This window comes from Oenanthe melanoleuca, chromosome 5 (assembly GCF_029582105.1).
Source record: "Oenanthe melanoleuca isolate GR-GAL-2019-014 chromosome 5, OMel1.0, whole genome shotgun sequence".
NCBI classification, from domain to species: Eukaryota; Metazoa; Chordata; class Aves; order Passeriformes; family Muscicapidae; genus Oenanthe; species Oenanthe melanoleuca.
Window position 1 is genome coordinate 12,886,633 of NC_079339.1, and position 22,070 is coordinate 12,908,702.

The following is a 22,070-nucleotide window of genomic DNA, read 5'->3' on the forward strand; positions in this document are numbered from 1 at the left end:
CAGCTGTGTTGCAGAAGGACTAAAAGGGCTTCACAGTCCTTTTCACATCTCCACACTTTGTTATGGACTTACTGAAATCTCACAGATCCAGTCAGAAATCAATCAAGTGTTACCCTGGAATGTAGCATAGGCATTGCTTATGACACTGGCACTATTTCAGCCATCTCATCCTGTGGTGCAGTGTTCAATAACCCATGGTCAAAATTGCAACTCACCTTCTGCATCTTCTGGCCTTGTAAGATCGATGACACCGGGGCCAATTTTTCCATCTTCATTGGGTTTCCCTGTTAACTGAGGGCCTAAATTTTCAAACCTTGTTCTTTCCTGGAAAAGAACAGAAGGACTCTTAATGCTCCATATAGGACAGTTCTCATTATATGCCAGTGCATATGGGTATGCATCAATACATGCCTTATTTTTTAAATCTGAACAAATAATGAATGCATCTAATTAGAATTTTAGCTCAGGGACAATTTTTTTTTCCTCCTTTTTTTTTTTTTTTTTTTTTTTTTACAGATTCTGAATGTTTGCATTTATGAAAATCAGTTTTAAATGTGAAACATATACAGAAACTTTGAGATTATTTTGATCTGCAGTGCCATAATGCATAAACGATTGTACATGCAAATACAAAACACTCTTGGCAGCACACAGTGCTGATCAATGCTGCTCACTTTGCCTTTCCACTTATTTTCCAACTTAAACTGAAAAAGACAATCAACATTTGGGAAACATGAAAATTCAGAAGCTGAAAGAGGAGTTTGTATTAAAATGCACTGGTATTTTAATGAAGAAAAAAAAAAAGCAATTTTTCCCCACTCTGAGATTTAAGTTTGCATTTATACCTCTGTGAAAAGACAAGTCTGAATTTTATGCAGAGATTTTCAAAGACAAATATTTGAAATAAGGAATAATAGAGGACAGAACCAATATTATTTCGTCTAGAAATTTAAGTTGTACCTCAGTGAAAAGGGAACTTAAGAAGGCAAAAAAAAGGAAAAAAAAAGAAAAAAAGGAAAAAGAATGCCCACTCCCAGAAAAAAACAGAAAGCTTTTGAGAGCTGGAGACCTCCATAGGAAACCTGGAACCAGAAAGTGGAAACTGAAAGGTATTTTATATGTTAACCCTGGACAAGGGCACTCTACAGGCAGTGTAATATTGTCTCTCAATAGTGGTCTCTGTAGTGCTGTGGATCAGTAGCAGAGTGTTCAATGGTTATCATTAATTTAGCACTCTCATTTGAAGGAACATAGCATGTTTTCCCCCTTGCCTTGTTGTTACCTCTTCAGATTAAACTTGGCATTATGTTGTACTTGTGAATGAATGAAACCTTGTTGTTCATTACTATGAAACAATATTAAATGTCATGTCAGCTTGAATTTACAGACGTGAAATACCAGCTTGCAGCTCTAAGAACAGTTTCTCCATGTTAGACTTAATGCATTATGCAGAAGTAGAGTGCTGACTGCTGTTCAGTCTATTGTTCAATGACCTAGTTCTGTGCTGTGCACACATGACACGAGGAGAAAACTTTGGGAGATTCTCTCCTAAAAGATGGTAGAAACTTGGAAGTGTTCTTCAGGTTTGCTCCACCTCCAACTGCTTCTGCTTTCCAATATTATTGTTTTCCTATTGTCATTGTGTTTCAGCCATGAAAACCCATCAGGAAAAGTGAGGAACTGTTTTGATTCCTCATGCTTTTGGTTTCTTCAGCCATGGATTTTTTAAATTATTCTCTGTTTAATTTGCAGAGGAAAAGAAAGCTCAGTCTGACACTGGATTTGCCACAACATGCAGCTGAGGCATTTCAGGTACTAAATGCATTTCAAAAAGTTCCTCAGAATCAACCAGTCAGACAAAATAACTCTGCATTTTATATTTGGTTAATTACTTCACTTGTTTTCTTCTGTAAGATCCATGGCTGATGAAGGAGCTTACATACACAAAGGAACTCAAGAGAAAAGGAAGAGTTACAAATAAAATTTGACTGCAGAAAGGCAATACAATACTAGAGGCCTGATACTTTACTGAAAAATGTTGTGCAATGTAACAATACACCTTAATCATCAAGATGGGATCTGTCTTACTGGTAGAGAGAATGAAAAATAAGTTTATCAAGGATACTGTGTTCCATTGCAAAGGGCTGATTTGCAGTTGAGATAAAAACAAAGATCAGTGCTAAGAAAACAGCTCTTGGCACATTTATTTTCTCTTCCAAAATATTTGCACTAAAAGCTTTTTCTTAAGGATGTTAATACAGCACCTGCAGTATTCTTGGAAGAGCAGCCTTTAAGTGTGTTTCAGAACAAAGGAGGAATACCTTTCTGCTGTAAAAATCAACAGAACCAGCTACATATCAATATGCACATTTGGAATATCTTTCTAGTCATTCATTCTCTTTGATTTTACCAGAAAATGTTCTGTTATAAAAAAAAAGAAAAGAAAAAAGAAAAGAAAAGAAAAAAAGTTTCTGCAAGAATATCAATATTTTGACATGGAAGGAGAAAAGGGAAAATTGCATGATAAGGTTTAGAAACACTAAAATGAAAGCACTTATGCCATAAAAATACCTGCTCTTGTCAAACAAAGGAGCTGTATTTATAGTTATTTTATAACCCACTCCTAATTCACGAGACACTTTAACAAAGCTAGATATATTTAGGTCTTTGAAATTCCATTTAAAGTCATTCCTTTGCTTGCTTTTTTCTACTGAAAATTATCATCATGCTGATAGAAAAAAATGGTAAATATTTACATTGGTTTTACACAAATTCAGAGAACTTGAAAAATAGGAAAATTTTCCTCAATACTAAAAATGCTTTTATCTAGTAGATGCCTTTACAATTCCATGAAATACAACAAATTCATGTGACATTTATTATAAGAGAAGAAACTTGTCCCAGTAAGCTCAAATCTTTTTTACTAGGATTTGTCTTCGCTCCCATCTTGAACACATCCTAGAGAAAATAGACTAAAAAATCTTTTATAAGCATACACGTTTCCCCAAGTATGACTGAGAGGAAGATTGATTCTCTACTTCATATTCCTAGATTTAAAAAAAAAAAAAAAAAAAGGCATATCTTCATTAAAAATAAATGGTTATACATAGCTTCATGAACAAATGTGTTACCTACACATGCAGTACATCTGCACACATGTACTTCAGCTACTGGATCTATTGCTGCCTGCCTAACCTCCATCAGTAGTAAATTTTGGTGAGTTTGTAGTAAAGTGCATTGTTATGGACAGTGCAGGTGTTTTCTCTCTTGTGAAAAGCACTTTTGACCCCTATTTTGAACAGGTTTGGGTTTTTTTTTTATTTTTGTGCTGGCTATGGAGCTTGTACTGTATAGTTACTTTAAGTTTTTCCATTGAAATCTCAGTGAAAAAGTTTTAGGATGTGACACTGACAATCCTTTCCCATGTCAAGATCACCACAGTCAGTTGGAGTTTGCATTAGGAAACTGAAAGCAATCCCCAACACGAATCCTTTGTGCTTCTTTATGCTTTGAACACGTAGTAAAAATAACCCTTTCTTCAAAATGAGAAAAAGAAGAGAAAAAAGAACCTTCTTAGCAGCCAAACCTTAATTTTCCATTCTGTGATATGATTAGGCACTTATTTATGCGTTGTCAGTCACAAACATGCAGAAAACGTAGAAGTTATTGAAAAAATTAAAGTCTGCTCAACTGTCTTGCAGGACTGTTGGTTCTCTAAGTGCTTTGAAATTATGATGTATGAGGTAGATGTTGCATATTAAATAAAGATATTTAAATTATAAAGCCCCCGTTAGTGAGAGCTGATGAATGTTAAATGTTATGAGCCACAAGGCTGTGGCATCCATCATATTCACATATTATCACAGTCAGTGATGGAGCAGCCCCAGTGATGACAGATAGACTGCTAGATAGTTATCCCTTATTTCCAGTGTCGCCACGCAAGCCTTGCAACCCCTTTGGCATTATTTTTAGCTTTGCATTAAATTAGCAACTTCTCCCGTCACGTTCTGCCAGGAAGTATCAATTCTTTCTTCACGTGTGGAAGGTAAAAAGAATGATTCAGTGAAGCAGGGAGGAAAGCAAGAGGAAGCCTTAGCCCCTGCCTCGGCAAAGGCTGCAAACTTCACATGACGAGAAACAAATATAAAATTGTGATCTTGTGGAGGAACAGCAATGAAACAGTAAGCACACAATAATGGCTTTTCTCTGCACTTAGATAAAAGCTGAATTTTTGATGTGCACAGTATATTTTCATAAAATTTTATATACTATGTTTTACACACTTATTGGCTATTCCATAATAATGTGTGTGCTAACAGTAAAATTGCTCTTAAATTTATGTGTGTTATTTATACGTTCCCACGTAACAATGCTTTTTGTTGTAAAAAATATTCTGTTTATTAATGTAACTTTACAACCACTGCATCCAGGATCCGTGGTAAATTAATGACATTTTTATTATTTTATAGTGTCATTAAATTTTTACTGATCACTCCATCAAACAGAAGCAATAAAGGCCATAATGCAAACTGGGACACTTAGATCAGGGGAGCAGGAAGGCATTCCATATAGTCTGAAGCAAACGGCTTGCCATAAATGATATTTATACCATCTTTAAGGATGTGAGAATACTTGGACAAGTTTGGCAAAACTGTTTCTGTAGTACTGTGGATTGTGTACTTAAATAACAGTTTACTTGCCAGCGAGACAATTTTTATTTTTTTTTTCAAACCATATGCGAGAAGATGACTGATTGCATCCATCTCTTGAAAAATAATATATGAAACGTAATAATACACTGGGCACCCCTCCCTTCTGGATTACCAAGACTGATCTGACTATACCCATGCCTCAAATTATTTCAACATGCTTGCTTTTTCCACATCTGAAATGTATGCTTAGGCTGAAATGGAAAATGGCATGCATGCTGATCGTTGTGTAAAAGATTTTAAAATATATATCTTTTTTTGCAAACAAATGCTTTTATTGAAGTAGACGTGTTTGGACAATGATGTAATACCTTTATTTCAATAGTCTAGCATGGAAGCAGTTACCCAACATCAATTTAAAGAGCCAGTTTCTAGAAATCAGATTAATATGGGTCATTCACAGAAGCCACAGAACACATGACTGAAGGGATATTATTTCTTCTGAGGACAGTGCTTAAGTTAGAATGACTCAAATAATTATCACGTGTTGTCTTTATGCATGAGATGTATTTCAATTGAATTATTCTATGCTAAACGTTCTAGTAGCTTATTTGCTAACTGTGATCTATTCCCTTCATGTACCATGGACAGTAAACAACCAGCAAACAAGCTAATGTATTCCAAACATAAAAAGGACATTTTCAGTAGAACACAGAGAAAATTATTCCCAGTTTGAACGAGGAGGAATTACAACTCCTTTTTATCCCTCCCTGGAAACTCAAGATACAAATGCCCAAGCTTTTCACCTTCTTCTTACTACTTTTTAACAGCTAGGACTGAAAACTTAAATTACCCTCCACTTAGAATCTTTTGCAACATCTTGGCACAGCAGGGATAATTACAAATTGACTTTCAGCCTTATCTCTGGATATTTTAGTTATTACGGGTGGGAAGTTTAAACATTAACCTTATTACAACAATGTCAATCAACCTACTGGTGTGCAGGCATGCAACTGCTGGAATTCTTTGGATGACAGAGGAGATAAACACAATAGTGGCACTATTCTTACAATTAAAAGCGTGGCCCTTGGTTTTGCAGAGCTGTGGTGAATGCCTAGGACTCATTTTCAATATCATAGCACTGGGAGCTGCTCCAAGAAAACAGCAAAATTAAATTAGCAAAGCAGGCAAACTTACTGTAGGAATGCTGTTATTTTAAGATATTACAAGATACAAGGTGTACCTCTTCCAAGGATTTACAGGTTTTAGGACTGAAGGATATGCTGACATCTACGATGTTGACACAACCTGCCCTTTCATTTTTTCTCTAAAATATTCAATGATCTCAGGGACCAAGAGAGGTACAGAGAGTGATTTTTCACCCTGAAATACTGCTGCTTCCAGGTTTTGAAGGCTCCTATGCTGTTCATAGACTGTTCCAGTAATATCTCAGCATGCTGAACGTACAGCAGGAACCAGCATCCCTGTGACAGACTATAGATTTGCATCACATTGCAGTGCCTCAAAGCAAACAGCTTGCTTGAAAAGATGTGGGGAGAGAGAAGCCACTAGGTCCCCTTTTAAATATATTCTTCCATCTTAAAGCATAACTGAAAAGTAAGAGGTTAAAAGCAGATAACAGGGAATTTACAGTAAAATTTCTTTGCCTGCCTGGCAAGCCTCAGCTGGATTCCATGTGACAATGTGACATGTGCAGGACCACAACAAGCAGAAAATACTCCAAAGTTGTTCAGAAACAGAATTTCACAGTGATTGTCACATTATGAGGCTTCTTTTAAGAACCAGGTTCCGGAGTCAAAATTGAGAGTTGTAATTTCACCAAAATTTAAAGTGTCTAGGAAAAAATTCTAGCCTAGAAACCAGTGGGCTAAAGCCAAAAAAAAATAAAAAATCCCCAGACAAGTAAATGCCAGTGCATATAGCCTACTTGCAAACACTGTCTTCAGCTAATTATTTTGGAAGCCTGATTTTAAGGATCAGAATTCCAAGAGCTTCTCCTCAGCTAGTGTGAGCTGTAGCCATCTCAATCTTGAACATAAATAAGGAGGGTTTAAATGAATTCTCTGATTATCAGGAGCATTCAGCAGATACTAAGACGTTTATAGACTTCAGTGCACAGTGCTTTTAGCAGGAAGGGTAACAATACAAAACTATTATTTTAAAGAGGGAAAAAAAAAAGAACTGATAGCAAATATTTCCACCTAAGGAGAATATTATGCCCTCCTGCACGTGAAATATTGCCATCTCCATAACTATTGCCATGCTTGCAGGCACTCCTAAGCTATGGATCTGCCCTGGTTAGATTACTTTCAACAGGATTACTGCATTTACTGAGCCCCCTTAACCAAAAGCTTTATGTCTTTGTTCATATGGTTTTAATATGGTTTTAACCAATTGCAAGGTTATTTATAAGTTTGCAGCTCCCCAGTAGTTAGAGTTATGAAGCGTTCAGACTTAAGCATATCCAGTTGTGTGGTAACCCAACTACTGCTTTCATGTGGATTCCAGCTTTTTATTCATGTACAAAGGCATGATGCATGGCACTGCCTGAGACCATTCTCATTAACTCTTTGTTCCAGCAGCAAACTCAGGCAGCAGCCTGCAGTAAAGTCACACACTGACTAGAAGGTAAGAATTAAAAGGGAAAAAAAATAAAAGTCACACCAAATGTGAAATTCCACCACAGAGTGAGGAGAAACTAGTCCTTGGAAAACAAAGGGACAATCAATTAAATTAGCAGCTGGTGAATGAAAAGCAAACAAAAGGAGTTGCTACTTTGCACTCTGCATAATTCTGTGTGAATGCTGTAGAATTCACCAGGGGTCAGAAAGAGTCCAAAGCTTGGCCTGTCCCTTGTTCCTAAAAAAGCTGGATAATTTTATGACTGTTAATAACATTTGTAGTAACACATGCTAAGGTAATCAAATCTCATGTTCCACAGTGCAAGCTGTTCAACTGTTGAGTCAAAGAGAAATTCCCTCATCCTCTCTGCTGCTCTCTTCCCTCCTGACCAACTCCACAGATGATTAACTGGGAGCCTTCTAGGGAGAGAAGTTAATTTTCTTTTATAACATCACTAAATTTAAGGAAGAACTGGTAAATGGTATAGATCAAATCTATAATCTACCTTGTAATTAGAAGGAATTTGAATGCAACCATTAAAAAAACCCCAACATTTTCTTCTAATTAAACACATACATGTGCATTTTTGAGAGACAGACAAAAATAAACACAAATTACAATTGACATCCACTTCTACTAGGAAATAGCAGGACTGTGGCTTGGTTTTTTTTCTGTGCTGTAAAGTGACTAATGGAAGCAGTTCAATAGCTACTCATGGACCTTTGGAATGTTCATTTAAATTTCTAACATTTGATTTACAAGAATAAAAGTGCAAGGATATGACAAAACAAAGGGTTTTTTCCTAGGCTAAATATTCCAAAGGAATATATATATATATATATATATATATATATATAAGTATAATTTAGCAGGTGGTTGGACCTGGTCAATTATGGCCTCATTTTCACCAAGTATTTTAAAACTGAGACATTTAAATGCCATAAAATTGGAAAAAAAAATGCTTTTACCAAATTTAGACTATTTCTTGGCTCTGTACATATATCTGCATGTTTTCCCAGATTTTTATGCTTGTGACTAAATTTCCTTGAAGGTATTCTCATGCATTAGAATCAGAACAGAATTTGGTTACTAGCTCAAAACTGTGAATCTCCTTCTCTCTTAATCACCTAGTAATATATTCCAGGCTGAAAACCCAGTTTTAGCAAGAAGCCACAGCAGTGAAACAACCAGCAAAACTATTCTATGGTCAGCACAACAATTTTTTTGGAATGGAAAAAAAAAAAAAAAGGCAGAAAAGAAGTCACCAATTTCAATTTCATTGTGGTGTTCTGCAAACCTCAGCAGCACAAAGCTGTTGCTTTCAGCTGCTATCCACACAGGGAGCTGGGACAATAAAGATCTTTTTAAAAAATCCAGGAAACACACATCCAGACAGACCTGTTCAAGTGTCACTGGCCAAACTTCTTCAGAAGGAATCTGATGCTCTTTTGTGAATAATATGCAAATTTAGCACGTATAAACAGATGTTTATAACTTTAATTTTAAACCTGTAAAAGCTAAGAGAAAGACAGATGATGTTCTCATAAATGCTTCCATTCCATCATTTTCACTGTTTCTGATGACAGGCACATGCCAGAGTTTTGGACACCGTTGGATAATTCTGGAAAAACTTTGATAAATATCCACTCCCTGATGCAATAATCAATTATCAAATCCCAATAAATGCAACTTCTCCTACTCAACACATGGCTAGTAGTTATAAATATATAATATATATTATATATATATAAATACTCTATTTGCCAGTATTTTTTCAATTAAGGAACTAAACCTAGATGCATTTTATTACAGCAAGCTTTGAACATGAACAGTATTGTATATTGTAAATATAGCTCCATTAGGGTAAATCCTCCAGGGCTTTGGCAATACAGATATCCAACCCCAGACATCACAAATGAGTCACTGGGGGTACCCACCCCTTTTGTTTCCCTCTAAAAACAACACAAGCCTCTAGATGTGCCTGTTCCATTCCCTGTTCAGGAAGACACCTGAAGCAGTTTAAATTGGAGATGCAAAAGACACTTGGGCTTAAATGTTCATATTCATATTTAGAATTAGAAATGCAATCAAGGCAGTTAGTAAAATCCCACCAAATGCTACTGTTTTCAAGTATATGCCTTGCCTTGTGCTGGATGTAAATATATAATTGCATACCATGCATAAAAAGATTAAGTAGGCTTTTTCTGTATTTATCAAGATGATTTTTTGGTAGCATTTTAAGTACACTTTTTCAAGGTAGCATTTTATGATTGCTGCTTACACACTGCTCTGTTTATACTCAGGCCTCTTTTGTTTCCTTCAGAGAGAAGAGGATCATATCACCAAGGTGTAAGGCTGGGTGACAATGGAACAATGATAATAACATCATTATGCAGTGTTTTGTCTCTTGTACCTCCATCACTGCCATGTTTTTCTGTGATTATTCCAGCCTCAGGAAAAAGTGCTGCTTACTGTTTATGTCAAGAAGGCAAGATTACTGTTTGCATTATTACAATATCAAGTATGATGCACGTAATGCCTGTGATAATATAAATGCACCCCTCAACTAGCTCCTGTCTTTAATCTTCATGCAACTGGGAAAAGAAAGAAAAAAAAAAAAAAAAAAAAAAAAAAGAAAACAAAACAGTGAGTTGCACATTCTTGCAGCCTTGTATAGGTCTTAATCTTGTAAGGTGCCAAATACTTTTACTCCAGTCCAACAGAGGACCCAAGGACATGGATAATCAGTACTTAACTCCAGGGGAGTCTATGAAGAATGGACTAAATGCACTTGGCTGAATCAGGGCCAAAGTGTGGAGTTCTTATGTTTACACAGAATCTGAAAATAAAAGTTAAACAGGTTTTTTCCAGGCTCAAAAGGATGCTTAATGCTCCTTACTGATTATTCTTTTTCCCCTTTGAGACAGGTAGGTTGAAGACCTTCTGGTACAAAGAATTATTCTTGTTTAAGAATAAAACAATAGACATCCAAGAACACAGTCCTGTAAGGATGTGCATTAGCAATGTCCTGGCTGAACTGAAGGAACAACTCTGCATCTATTATAATATATAATATTATTATATAAAAATTATATAATATATAATTCCTATATTTACTTACTGATATCCCTAACACAATCAGAACTAATTTATTCATAATTTATGTTTTTTGAAACTTAAGGCAAAAGCAGCCCAAACTGGATTTATGAATTCACAGAGTCAGAGAATGGTTTGAGTTGGAAGGGACTATAAGGATTATCTAGTTCTAGTTCAAACACCTCTTCCATGGGCAGGGATACCTTCCATTAGACCAGGTTGTTCATTCACCAAACCAAAAAAAAACTCTAAAAAACAAAAGGCAACTGATAAAGTAGGATAAAATCTCCCTTTGGGATATCCAACCTGCAAATGCAGGCAAATAAGTACTTCCTAGAAACTGGGAGAGATTTACATGTCTTGGAAAGAGTAGCACTTCCATGAAGGAATTATGAATCAAAATAATGGCAGAGGACTTTGAAAGGATAGTTATCCTATGAATGCAATGCATTTTTTTTCCATGCACCTGAAGCCATCCAAAATGCAAAATTACTACCTATGGGTGGGAAAAAATCATGTGTTTTACTGCTTCAATATGCAAAGAGAATACTGCTAGTCTATAGCTAATGCCACCAGCACAAATCCATTCTCTAGCTTTTTATTTAAAGTAGAATGATTTTATAAATCTTTTGTTTTTATCATGAAAAAATTTGACTCAAGTTTCCCAGATAAGATATCCATTAAGTACTCTTCAGCTCCAGGCAACAATTACAATTTAGAAAATGCTTTTATACCTTAACAACCAGCCTTGAATGGGTGTTTCAAAAGTAGTGGTTTCACCCACAAATTAGCCACTTACATCCCACTTAAGACCTATTTTTGACCTCATCTTCAGGATAAGCATAAGCTGGGTTCTGCTCCATCTCTCTGCATTTAAAATGCACTTTTTCTCTCTTTTGCCCTATCCTTTTTCTCCCACTCCATTTGACATATATGGAAAAGTTCATATAATTCACTGAAGGAACATTCCAGCACCTCATTCCAGTGGAAGATTCTTTGCTGTTCTGTGGATAAATACAATCTTTAAGAGGGAATTTCCTGTCTCATGCTTTCCTTGCTCCTTTGTATACCTGTATATTTTATAACTGTGATCATGTTTTACAGCTCTGTCTCACAGGAAAGAGAACAATACTGTTCTGGGGAAGCAATCAGTATTTTGGAGTTTTTACTATGATATATGTAGACAATTGCAAGACTTACCACTGCTCATCAGTAATACCCAACTCATTCTAAAATGGAGGTTGGATCTTCAGGCACAGAGAGGGGAAATTATTATCTTCTGGTTACCCAGAAAGTCAATGATTAAGCTGAGAGCTGAACCCAGGACTTGTGCACATTAGGCCAGTCCACTGGCTGCTATGCCACACTGCCCCTGCCATAAATCTGCTTGATGGATTTTTCAGTCATGGAACATTAAAGGCTCTGCTCTTTTCTAATGAATATGTTTAAAGAAAACAGTACAAACAAAAGCAAATGTAACACTTAAATTATCTGAGACATCCTGCTTTGATGTCACACTTGGATAAAGGATTTCCTACTGGAGATGTGTGTACTCTTACTGAAAAATGTTTTAGCCAGCACCACTAGCTGGCATACTGGTATCTATGCCTGGAAACAGAGCATAATCAGTTTTAGGTGGTTAAGAACAATCTGAGCCAACTTTTATATTATGACCAAAACCTTGGCAGTGCAGCAGCAGTGGCAAGTAGCAGAAAATTGCTTGCAGTGTTATTTGCCAGATTACTTGAACTATTTACACTGGGATTTCAAGTTTGAAGCATTAAAAACTCAAGATTTGGAGAAGTCTTGGTCTGTGTATTTTTGTTTCTAGTTACAACAAGATGCACAGAGGAGCATTATGATATGGCATGGCTGACTAAATGAAGCATTTTTAAAGATAAACCACCTGAAGCATTCAGGAGCAGTTCAGTTTGAACTGTTCAGATTTCTTTTTTAATTGAAGATTTGGAAAGCCAATTGATTTAGATGAAATGATCAAGCTTTCACATCTACTTGCTTAAGAGTCATGTTGACATTGTACTAAATACAGCCATATAGTTTGTATTCCAGATAAATTGATCTGACTACAAGCCTCACTCTTTAGTATGATTCTTACTCCAAGATAAATCAATATTTAATATCTCCTGCTACAGCCTCTGTAGATAATTTTAAACCTTTTCTCCATCCCATTAAGTTACCTTTAAAAATTCTTTATACAAGGTTTCACAGATGACTTCTGAAAAACTAGTTTATGAAAAGCAGCCTGAAATTCATTAATTCAGATGGAAAGGGTTTTTTAATCCTGCTGCATTGTACTGATCTCTAAATCCATCTCTGTTGAGCTAATTCTCCTGCTCAGCTAATTTGAAGAATAAATAAATACTTCCTGAAAATCTGTAACACAGGTTTTTAAACGTAAAGAAAAATATCTTTGTGCTGCTGGCCTTGTAGTGCAAGACATCTCTGGGGTATGAGCTTCTGCAAAGTCAGGCTAACCAAGGCTCTCCCTGCCTTCCTGAGAGGATGGGCACCCTTCACCCCAGCCCCAGCTAAGGGAAGCAGTGATGAGCAGCAGCATGCAATCACATCCCAGCCTCCATTCTGGATATTAAAAACTAAGTCTGCTCCCTCTCCCCTCCCCACCCTCCAATCTGGTGCAGCAGCTGAGGAGGAAAAACATCTCTTCCTCCTCCCTCCAACCTCTCCTATGGCTAAGGGCCCCGCTGGGACAGGAGGCTTTGATATCAGAAGAATGCAAACAGCAAGGCTCAGGTTTGCTGCTGCTCAGGGTTTAGAAAGAGACTTAAGAGGAATTTCAAATTATTATATATTGGGAGAACTGAAAGGGATGATGCCAAAAAGAAGGAAAGAGCTATATACTCTGGAGCTATCTGGCTGTAAATCCACCATTTTAGCTATAGGATCTTCACATTCCCAGCTGTGCTCCCCCTCACTCTCATTTCCCATCCTGCAATGCATTCAAAGGGCATTTTCAGGGACATGGCATGCAGGAGTGAAGTTCTGTCCCATCCCTCACCTTCTGACCTGCTGCTCCCCATAAACTGTCCACAGTATTTTAAAATTTCTGATTCAGCTATTTGAGGGGTCATGCTGAAAAATCAAACTGTGAAATGCTTCAGGCTGATAAAAGGGCAAGCTTTTGTTTTCAAAGCCTTTGCAGCTTTTACAACAGAATTGATCAAATAGTTCCATCCTTGAGCAGGCAGTGAGCTGCAGCTAAAGCTGCTGAGAACCTCTTTGCACTGGAGAGGCAACATGCTAGACTGAGATAGCTCTTGCCTTTCAAATCTAGTAAAGATCTTCCTTTCAGGAGCTATAACTGCTTTGGTTTGTATCAAAGCACAGCCTAAAATGGTCTGATACTAAATGAGTTCTGTCATCAGTTACAAAATAGAATTATGAAAGGAAAAAAAAAAAAAAAGTGACTGATAACTCACAATGAAGTTTTCAATTTTATCTCCATTCCTTTGCTACTCCAAGCAATCAAAAATGTGATAAATTGTGTATTTTGCTTATGGTAAATGGTCAGCATTTAGCTTAGTTGTGAAGTCAAATCCAAGGCTAATTTAGCAATAAGAATGCAGCTGTATAGAGAACATATAACAAATAACAAAAAGAGGTGAAATAACACTACCTCCTCACAGCATGAGATGTTAGTGGAAATTCCAATGTGGAAATTGTGTGGTGTTCCATTAGTTAATTAAGATGTGACACACAACAGCAGTGAAGGGGCTGTTTTCATGAGACACTGCAAGAGCCCCAGAAAAGGCAGGGTGAAGTTAAGCAACAGGGAAGAGCAGCAGCAGGAGGAAAAGGAAAGGAAACACAAAGTAATAGATCACTGCAATCACAGTAAGAAAATTTCCCCCACTGCCCTTTGATAAGAGAATGTCAGAGACTTCCACTACCTAAACCATAGGCTGCACCACATTTGGAGCATTCCCAATGCTGCAGCACTGGGATCCCATAACAGTTGAAGGATGATTAAGGAATGCAGTCCCTGATTCAGAGACTGTGTGAGATGCATCCTTGCCATAGCAAAAGCTTTACATTAGAAGGGTCAAAAAACAGGAAATGGGGTGCTTTTTTTGCCCTTTTTATAATTCCACCTGTTCCTTGCAGTGAAAGAAGAAAAGTAAACCTTGCATGAAAGAGGGTGGGAGCAGACCTACAGGAAAAGGTCTTCCTTGTATTTCTAAGTTTTGGGCTCTCTCTGAATGGAAGCCCTCAGAGCTGGCATGCACTGCCTCAATGAGACATTGCAGTGACACAGTGTGATCTGCAGTGTGACACTGAGGAATAAAACACAGGAGTCATGCAAAGGTCGTGCAGGTAATCCCTGGATAAAGGGGAATCCCTTGGGAGGAAGAGTGCAGCCATACAACCTAATCTTATTCATTGTATTCAGAGAGCTTGAGGAACAGAATTCTGGCAGGGAGCTGGCAGCTGAAAACATTTTGGCAAATGCTGAACCTCTCTGACAGACCAAGAAGTTTTACAGTGCATGATGTGTCAGTGAGTCACTTTGTATACAGCTCTAATGCACATCCTCCCAGTGATGGCTTCTAAACAGAATGTAAAACAAATGTATCAGCATCCAAAATACAGCAAAGAGTATTCCTGCACTGTAGAAATGGGAAAAGTGGGATGCAGGGAGCAAGAATCTCTATGTATGTAAAAAGGCAGCTCATCCAAATAGGAGGCATATAATGAAATTGTTACTTCACAATTGAGCTTGAGGATGCAAAGAAAAGGGCAGGGGGAGAGGAATGCTCACACTGCCTGCTGTCTCAAGAAGCCCTTGGCAAGGTAGCAGTGAAATCAAGCACCCAGCTGCTGATCAGCACAGGTCTGACATTAAACCACAAGTGTCCACTTCTCTTACTGGCTGTTTAATAAATGGCTTTGGAACGGGTGGAGGTAGAGAGGAGATCTTTCCAAAACCATGTCTCAGTGTTCTCCCTCAGTTAATGAATGTCAGCAAGTGGAATAGAACAGAAATTTGATATGTTTTTCTAGCCTTTCTTATAGAAGCATTTGCAACATGTTAGAGGCCACAGGCATAAAAGTGGAATAGTGGGAAATTAATGTTGTCTGTAGGTTTTCAGGATGTAAGCTGGGCAATTTCAGCTTGTGGGTTAGGCATACTTTAGGTTTTAAGTAGTGTTATAACAGCTTACTATGACTTGAACAAGATTTTAATATGAGCAATCTGATGTTGAGTATCATTTATTACCCTGTTACACATTTCCAGTAGAGACAGACCTATTTATGGAGTTAGTATTATGTGACTAGAGATGAACAAGCTATGTGCAGAGAACATTTTATCCAGAAATTAGAGTATTTCTTATCTTTTCAAACTACCCCTGAAGGTTCAGCAATTTCTATAATGTGAGTGTCAGTGTTTTAACAATCCAACTTTTTAAAGCTTTGCATGGACCATGCACTTAAATGCTCAATGGTTTCCTACTTCTGATTTATGCTGTAGCTGGTCACCTAAAACAAATGACATTCTTTTCAGTACCTGACTCAATGATATTGCAACTTTGCCTTAAATTACCTGGGGAAAAAACAAAAAACAAAAAAACAGAAAAAAAAAAAAGGCAAGCTGGGAATTTTCTCAGCTCAAAGACCTCCTAGGTAATGAAAAGCTTTTACTTCAATCTATCAGCTGCTGCATCCAAAAGCCTCCACACCACAGAAAAACCAATGAATCTGCCTCTGGCATACCACTGGTAGGACAAAGATGGCAGTGGAAAGGGACAGTGCAGCAAGGCCTAGATTGAATTGCTGCAGAGTTCAGGGAGCTGCTGTAAAGATCTATAATTAGCACTGACACTTCATCAGGGGCTGGAAGATCTCCCTGATACTGCATTCCTCATTTGGTCAGTGGGTGCTGCATCAAAGCCTCCATATCTTATTAAGAGGAACCCCTCTTAATTTGGGCATAAAGTGCAAATGCCTAATTGTGCACAAATGTCCATGAGTAAATACACTCATAGAAATAAAACCCTGTTTGCATGAATATTTGGGAAAAGAAACAAAGGAAGGACTAAGCATGGTCAAACTCCATAAATCAGATTTCAAACAAACATTTGCAAACACTGTTTCTCATTATTGGTTCAAGACTTTTCATGAGATAAAAAAAAGACAATTTTACCTGTTAGTATGCTTATTCTTTTGATATAAGCAAAACAGTTAAGTCAGCTAACAGTATTGTATAATCCCACAAACAGGCAGCTCAGTAAATATCCTTAAACAACAGGGAGAGTATTTGAATTTATCATACCTATTGATGCAGCCTAATGACACTTGAGAAACAGGAGACATTTTTAATTTTAGAAAGTTATGAAGTATCAGGGAAAGTAATCCAAATTTATCCTTGCTGTACTTTATCTGCTGCAGTAGAAAGTTATATTGGCAATGCATTTGGTATAGCAAATTTGCTTAAAGGAATATACAGAGCCTGGAAAAAAATGGAAGTAACTTTTGAGGATGTCTCTGCTTGTATCTAAGTGTGAAATAATATGCAAATGTATTCTGTAGTTCTCAGGACAATTGAGGAAGTGATATGATAGCATTGTGCAGCTGCCATTCTGACCCACAATTTAAATCAATGAATATATTCCTGTTCCAGCAAATTTATGCTTGAACAATAATTTTCAACCTATCTTTATTGTTTTATGGAGAAGTATAATAAAAAAACAGAATAAATTTCAGTATATATCTGTAAATTCTCCTGAGTAGCTTGGGAAATGTATTGTATATAAGATCATTATGCTGTTACAGTCATCAGAAAGACACTATCCTTTATGGCAGAACATCATCTTTTGGAAAAAAATATCCTTGTTGGTTTGTGCAAATTTTTCAACACATCTCTGAGACATGTTTCAATCTAATTCTGTTCCTTTTGAATTTTCAGTTGCTCCAAAATTTAAGGGAGAAGACCAAAATGGGACAAAGTTTGTATCCTTTTCACATGAAATACCCCATGCAAGGGGAAAAGCAGTGTATTCAGCATTTTTTCTTGAGCTGGAAAGGCAACAGAAGAAAGGGGACAAGTCCCCATTATTACTATTATCACCATCATTATAATTAACCCTATTATTAATTTGGTATAAAGCCTGAAGTTAAACAACCTCTTCAAGCAGCCCTGAAAACAGAAATAAAAATAATGATTGTGTTCAGCAAGAATACTGTTAAGCACAGGTAGTAGCAAAACCTCTAGCAGCCAATATTCAAGTGTAAAAATAGCTCTTGATACCAAAAGTTTGTGCTGATTTCTTCCCTGAAAAGAGTATTTTGTTACCAAGTGTTTTTGGCATTGGACTGAAGGCATGAAAATCTTTAAAATTCACCTGATATGGGAAGTTTCTACCCTCTGCAGTGTGTGTGTGTGTGTGTGTAGATATGCATGCCTCTCTCTATATGTGTATATAGTCATTCAAATAATAGTGTTTCATATAGGTTGTTTTTGTGTAGGTATGCTGTCTTTTAATTTCTTTTATATGTACATCACTATCGGGCTGGTCAAACTTTTTTTAAATTTATGGTCCAGTAAAATTTCTGGGATTTATAGTTTGCAAAGATTGCATATTTTTCACTCAATTAATTTTGATAATTTAATCAATAGAAAAAATAATTTAGATTTTATTTTACCCAGCCTCTACATAACTTGAGGGAGTAAGAAATCCACTGTACATCTAATACATTGGAATTGAAATGCACAAACTACCAAACAGGGTAATTGAGCAAAGGGTTTAAAAACAAAGGTTGCACAGAAAACTCTTCTATAGGTGTAAACTGGATCCATAAGCTGTCACAAAGCTAAATTATCTGCAAATTTAGATGACCTACATATGCCAGAGATTTTTGCACTGTTTCTTTTTGTCTCTTCCCTGTCAGATCCACAGTTTCAGTGAACATGTATTTTTAATGTGCAAATTTCAAATACATTACTTGTATGTCTTTCTACACACAGCAAACAAGGTAAACCTAAAAAAAAAAAAAAAATTAAAAACTAGTAGGTGCACTGATAGGCACGAGTGTGAGTACATGGGTGTAAAGAGAATTTGAGCAGGAGCATGGGATCAAGGAAAGGCTGCATCATTTGTTATGTGCAAAGTTAGCTATTCATCAGCAGCTTTAATATTTCTATCTCTGGGGCTGGAGGAGCAGACTTGACAAGATTTCATACCCACAGCCTCCTGCACCTGGTTCCCATTACAAGCCTGGCCTTGATAATGGGGCTGTGTTCTTCTGCAGGGGCTGATGTTAGCGCTGGTATTTTCCTCCCATAACTCTCAGAGCCTGAGCAGCAATGTTATGGCTGTGCTTGACCCCTCTGTGCATGAGCAGCTACAGCTCCCATCACCTTTCTCACTAGACAGAGAGCAGATAAAGCATTTCCCTAAGTGTGGGTGCAATGTCTGACCTGGTTTTATTTCCTGGGATATCTACAGTCTATATCCACAGTCAGATTAGTCACCTTCCTTCTTAGTTTATAATTGAAACATTTCTCCTTAAAAAATATAGTTGGAGACACAGGGATCTTTTTTCCAAGATGCTCTGCTTTTAATTTAATTTCAAATTACACTGAAAGTTCTAGTTGCAAAGCATAAATCCATTGCAATACTCACCTGTGTCAGAGATACTAAAAGAATTCAGCTATTCAAAAATCCATCTAATTCCTGATCAGAACTCGAAAGAAAAACAAAAATGACAATTCTCAGTTTGCCCCTAAACACACTTAGAAAACCAATGCCAACACATATGATATTCATACAAAAGCAGAAATCATCTACACCTTGAACTTTTCAAAAATTAGCAGGGAATTCCCTGAAGGGATAGGCTGCTTAGGAAGTCCAGCCATACCACACACAATGCACCCTGAAAAAATATGTTGCTTGGAATCATTACTATCTTCCCATTGTTCATTGTTATAAATGCATATGGATGTCAGCCTTTATCTTATCTTGGCATGAAAACTCAAATATTGGAAGCAACAGCATAAATAAACAGAACTACTCCAGCTAAAAAACCTGAATGTTTGAGGTCCAGCATGTTTTCCAGTTCTAATAAAAGGGGGCAGTATTACATCAGCTGAAATTCTGAATTGTCCAAATTATCATAAAAAGAGCTGGAGAAGGATACAAGACTGCTGAATTCCACTGAAAATAGACTGTTACTGTGTATGCAGCCACAAATCTGCTTATCTGCCTTGGGGTAAAATTTTCAGAGCTACTTCAGTGGGACTTAGGCTCCTGCATTGCAGCCCCTTCAAAAAAATGTTCTTTGAGTCACTATTTTCTTTCAAAATTATTAAGGAAATATTACAATGGGTATAAAATGAAGATGCTTGTTTATGTAGCTAGGAGAAGCCCTAAGACTAAAAAGGAAATTGCAAAATTATTGCAGTTTCAAAAAATTCTGGAACAAACTGGAATTTTTTTTTCCTTCCTTTCTTTCTTTCTTTCTTTTCTTTTTGAATACAGAGTTTTCAGTTTAAAATACTGGTGTCCAAATATGGCTTTAGGAAATTAACTTTCAATACCCAATGTAAAAAAAAGAAGAAAAAAAAAAGTTATAGCTTACATATATTATGTACTGCCACAAGTAGATTACTAAATTGAGCAGATTCACAGTCGAGCATAAAGGACATTTGTTTTGTAAGAAGTATGAGGACTTCTGGGATTTGTATCTGAAACTTTTTCCCTATTCCAGGGCGTTTAACTCAGACCTGTCACTTATCTGTTCTAAAATGATGGATCTGCAAAGAGGTTGTCTCCATGCAACGTGTCCTTCTACGTCCCAGAAAGTCCCCAGGGAAAAGTTTGTCGGCTGAGCAGGATGACGTACTCAGGAAAAAAAAAAACACTTTGCAGTGTCTCTTTGTAGAAATCAGAGTCTTCATTAGACAGATGGAATACACTCCCACTGAGTTGAATAAATTGCCTATATTCTTGCAAGAAAGTGAGACCACACTAACAGTTCCTCAACGCTTTTCTTTTTTTTCCCTTTCTATCCAGTTCTAGATTCTTTTTTATTATAGAATCTAAATACTTAAATTACATTATTCCTAAGTGTAAGCTGTGGGGGGCAGGACCTTTCTTAAGTTACAATGAAACCAGAACTGTGGAGATAATACCATAGAAAAAGTGATAACTTTGCAAAACTAGTCATCTGCTGTTGTTACTGCTATCCTTTTTTCCCCCTAATTTTCAGGTACTCACCCTTCAATTACAAGTAGAACAAAGGTTTAACCAACAGAAATAAAGATCCAGTTGAAAATGTTTACAGTTTCTGACATGTCTCACTGCAGACTGAAATATAAGCATTGACCTCTTATTCACTAAATACTCATAATCTGCTAGAAGAAACTAAAGAGGGAAAAAAGAAAATACAAGTTTTTCTTAAAAGAAAGAAGGAAATGAGAAGAGATCAGTACCTGCAAATCAAAACCACATATTCATAAAGATTTATAAGAAATCCACAAGGCCCTTATGACCAATTAATTAATGTTCTAAATTTAAGAGTGGTCAGGACTCCTTACAGCTAAAGGAAAAAGAGATGCAGAATGAACTGGAAAAGTATTTGCTTAACTATCTGTTTGGGGTTTTTTAGCAGAGTTGACTAATAGGAAGGATGCTGGTAACAAGGTGATTCTCTGACTGTCTGAGGAATCTCCTGCACATGCAGAGCAGACAGTGTGACTCCTGCCTCTGCAGCTTTCTGTCTCTGATGCTGAATGTATGGGGAGAAAAAAGCTGGCAAAAAAACTGAAGGCAGCACAATGCAGCACTGCTTGTCTTTAGGAAAAAAAAAACCCCAAACCAGTGCAATGCTGGAGCCATTGCAGGGCTGAGGGCAGCCAGAAGGAGATTTTGCATGACCAGTGACTTTTCCTACAAAGGCTTCCTGAAGTGCTTTTGTACAAGTTTGTACATGTGTGCAGGAGCTTCATACACGTGATGAAGTGCAGCAGCTCCAGAGGAGTTGTTACACCCTATTGTCTCAATAATCCACACACTTAACAGTCCCTAAATACAGCAGAGCATGACATCCCCAATGGGGTCATTATGGCTTATCAAGTCAAATCCTAAAGTGCCTAAATATGGATTTGATCAATAGACTGTAATATCTCCAGGGGTGAAAAATACACATTTTTAAGACTGTGCACATTTTGCATACAAACTGTGGTCTATATTAGGATAAATTACGTGGATTCAACTTGTGAAACTTTGATTTAGAGATAAGAAAGGAATAAAAGGCTCATTAGAAGAGGTGCTAAAGAACCATGATTCCCAGGAAGTAGGCAATGACTCATGTCATTTATTTTGGGGTCTAATTCTGCTTTCCTACTGCAAATACACAGTTGTCTGAAAATCTACAAAAGAGTAAGAATGGAATATAAACCTAAAAATGTTATATTCAATTCTGCTTACTCTCAGATCTCAATGAATATGCTTCATGGTAAGTAAATGGGGATGTGGGGATACAAATATGTTGTATTGGTAATTTGTTTTGTATTAATTCTATCTTGACTTCATACATTTTTCTCCAATCACAGCTCTACCTATATTTTTTATACCAAGATTTTCAGAAGCATCTTTGTCAGCGTTTTCCTGCTTTGTTTACAAAAAAGATAGGATCTGATTCTTT

At 36.8% G+C, this 22,070-nt stretch overlaps 1 protein-coding gene across 8 annotated transcripts in view; it reads right to left on the reverse strand.

Moving 5' to 3' along the window:
- Positions 1-22,070, reverse strand: part of SOX6 (SRY-box transcription factor 6) — a 360,677-nt gene that overhangs the window by 28,847 nt on the left and 309,760 nt on the right. For all 8 annotated transcript variants that reach the window (XM_056492466.1, XM_056492469.1, XM_056492463.1 and 5 more), the window contains one exon: positions 216-324. In XM_056492466.1, coding sequence (XP_056348441.1) covers positions 216-324 — 109 coding nt within the window. The remainder of the gene's footprint in view (positions 1-215; positions 325-22,070) is intronic.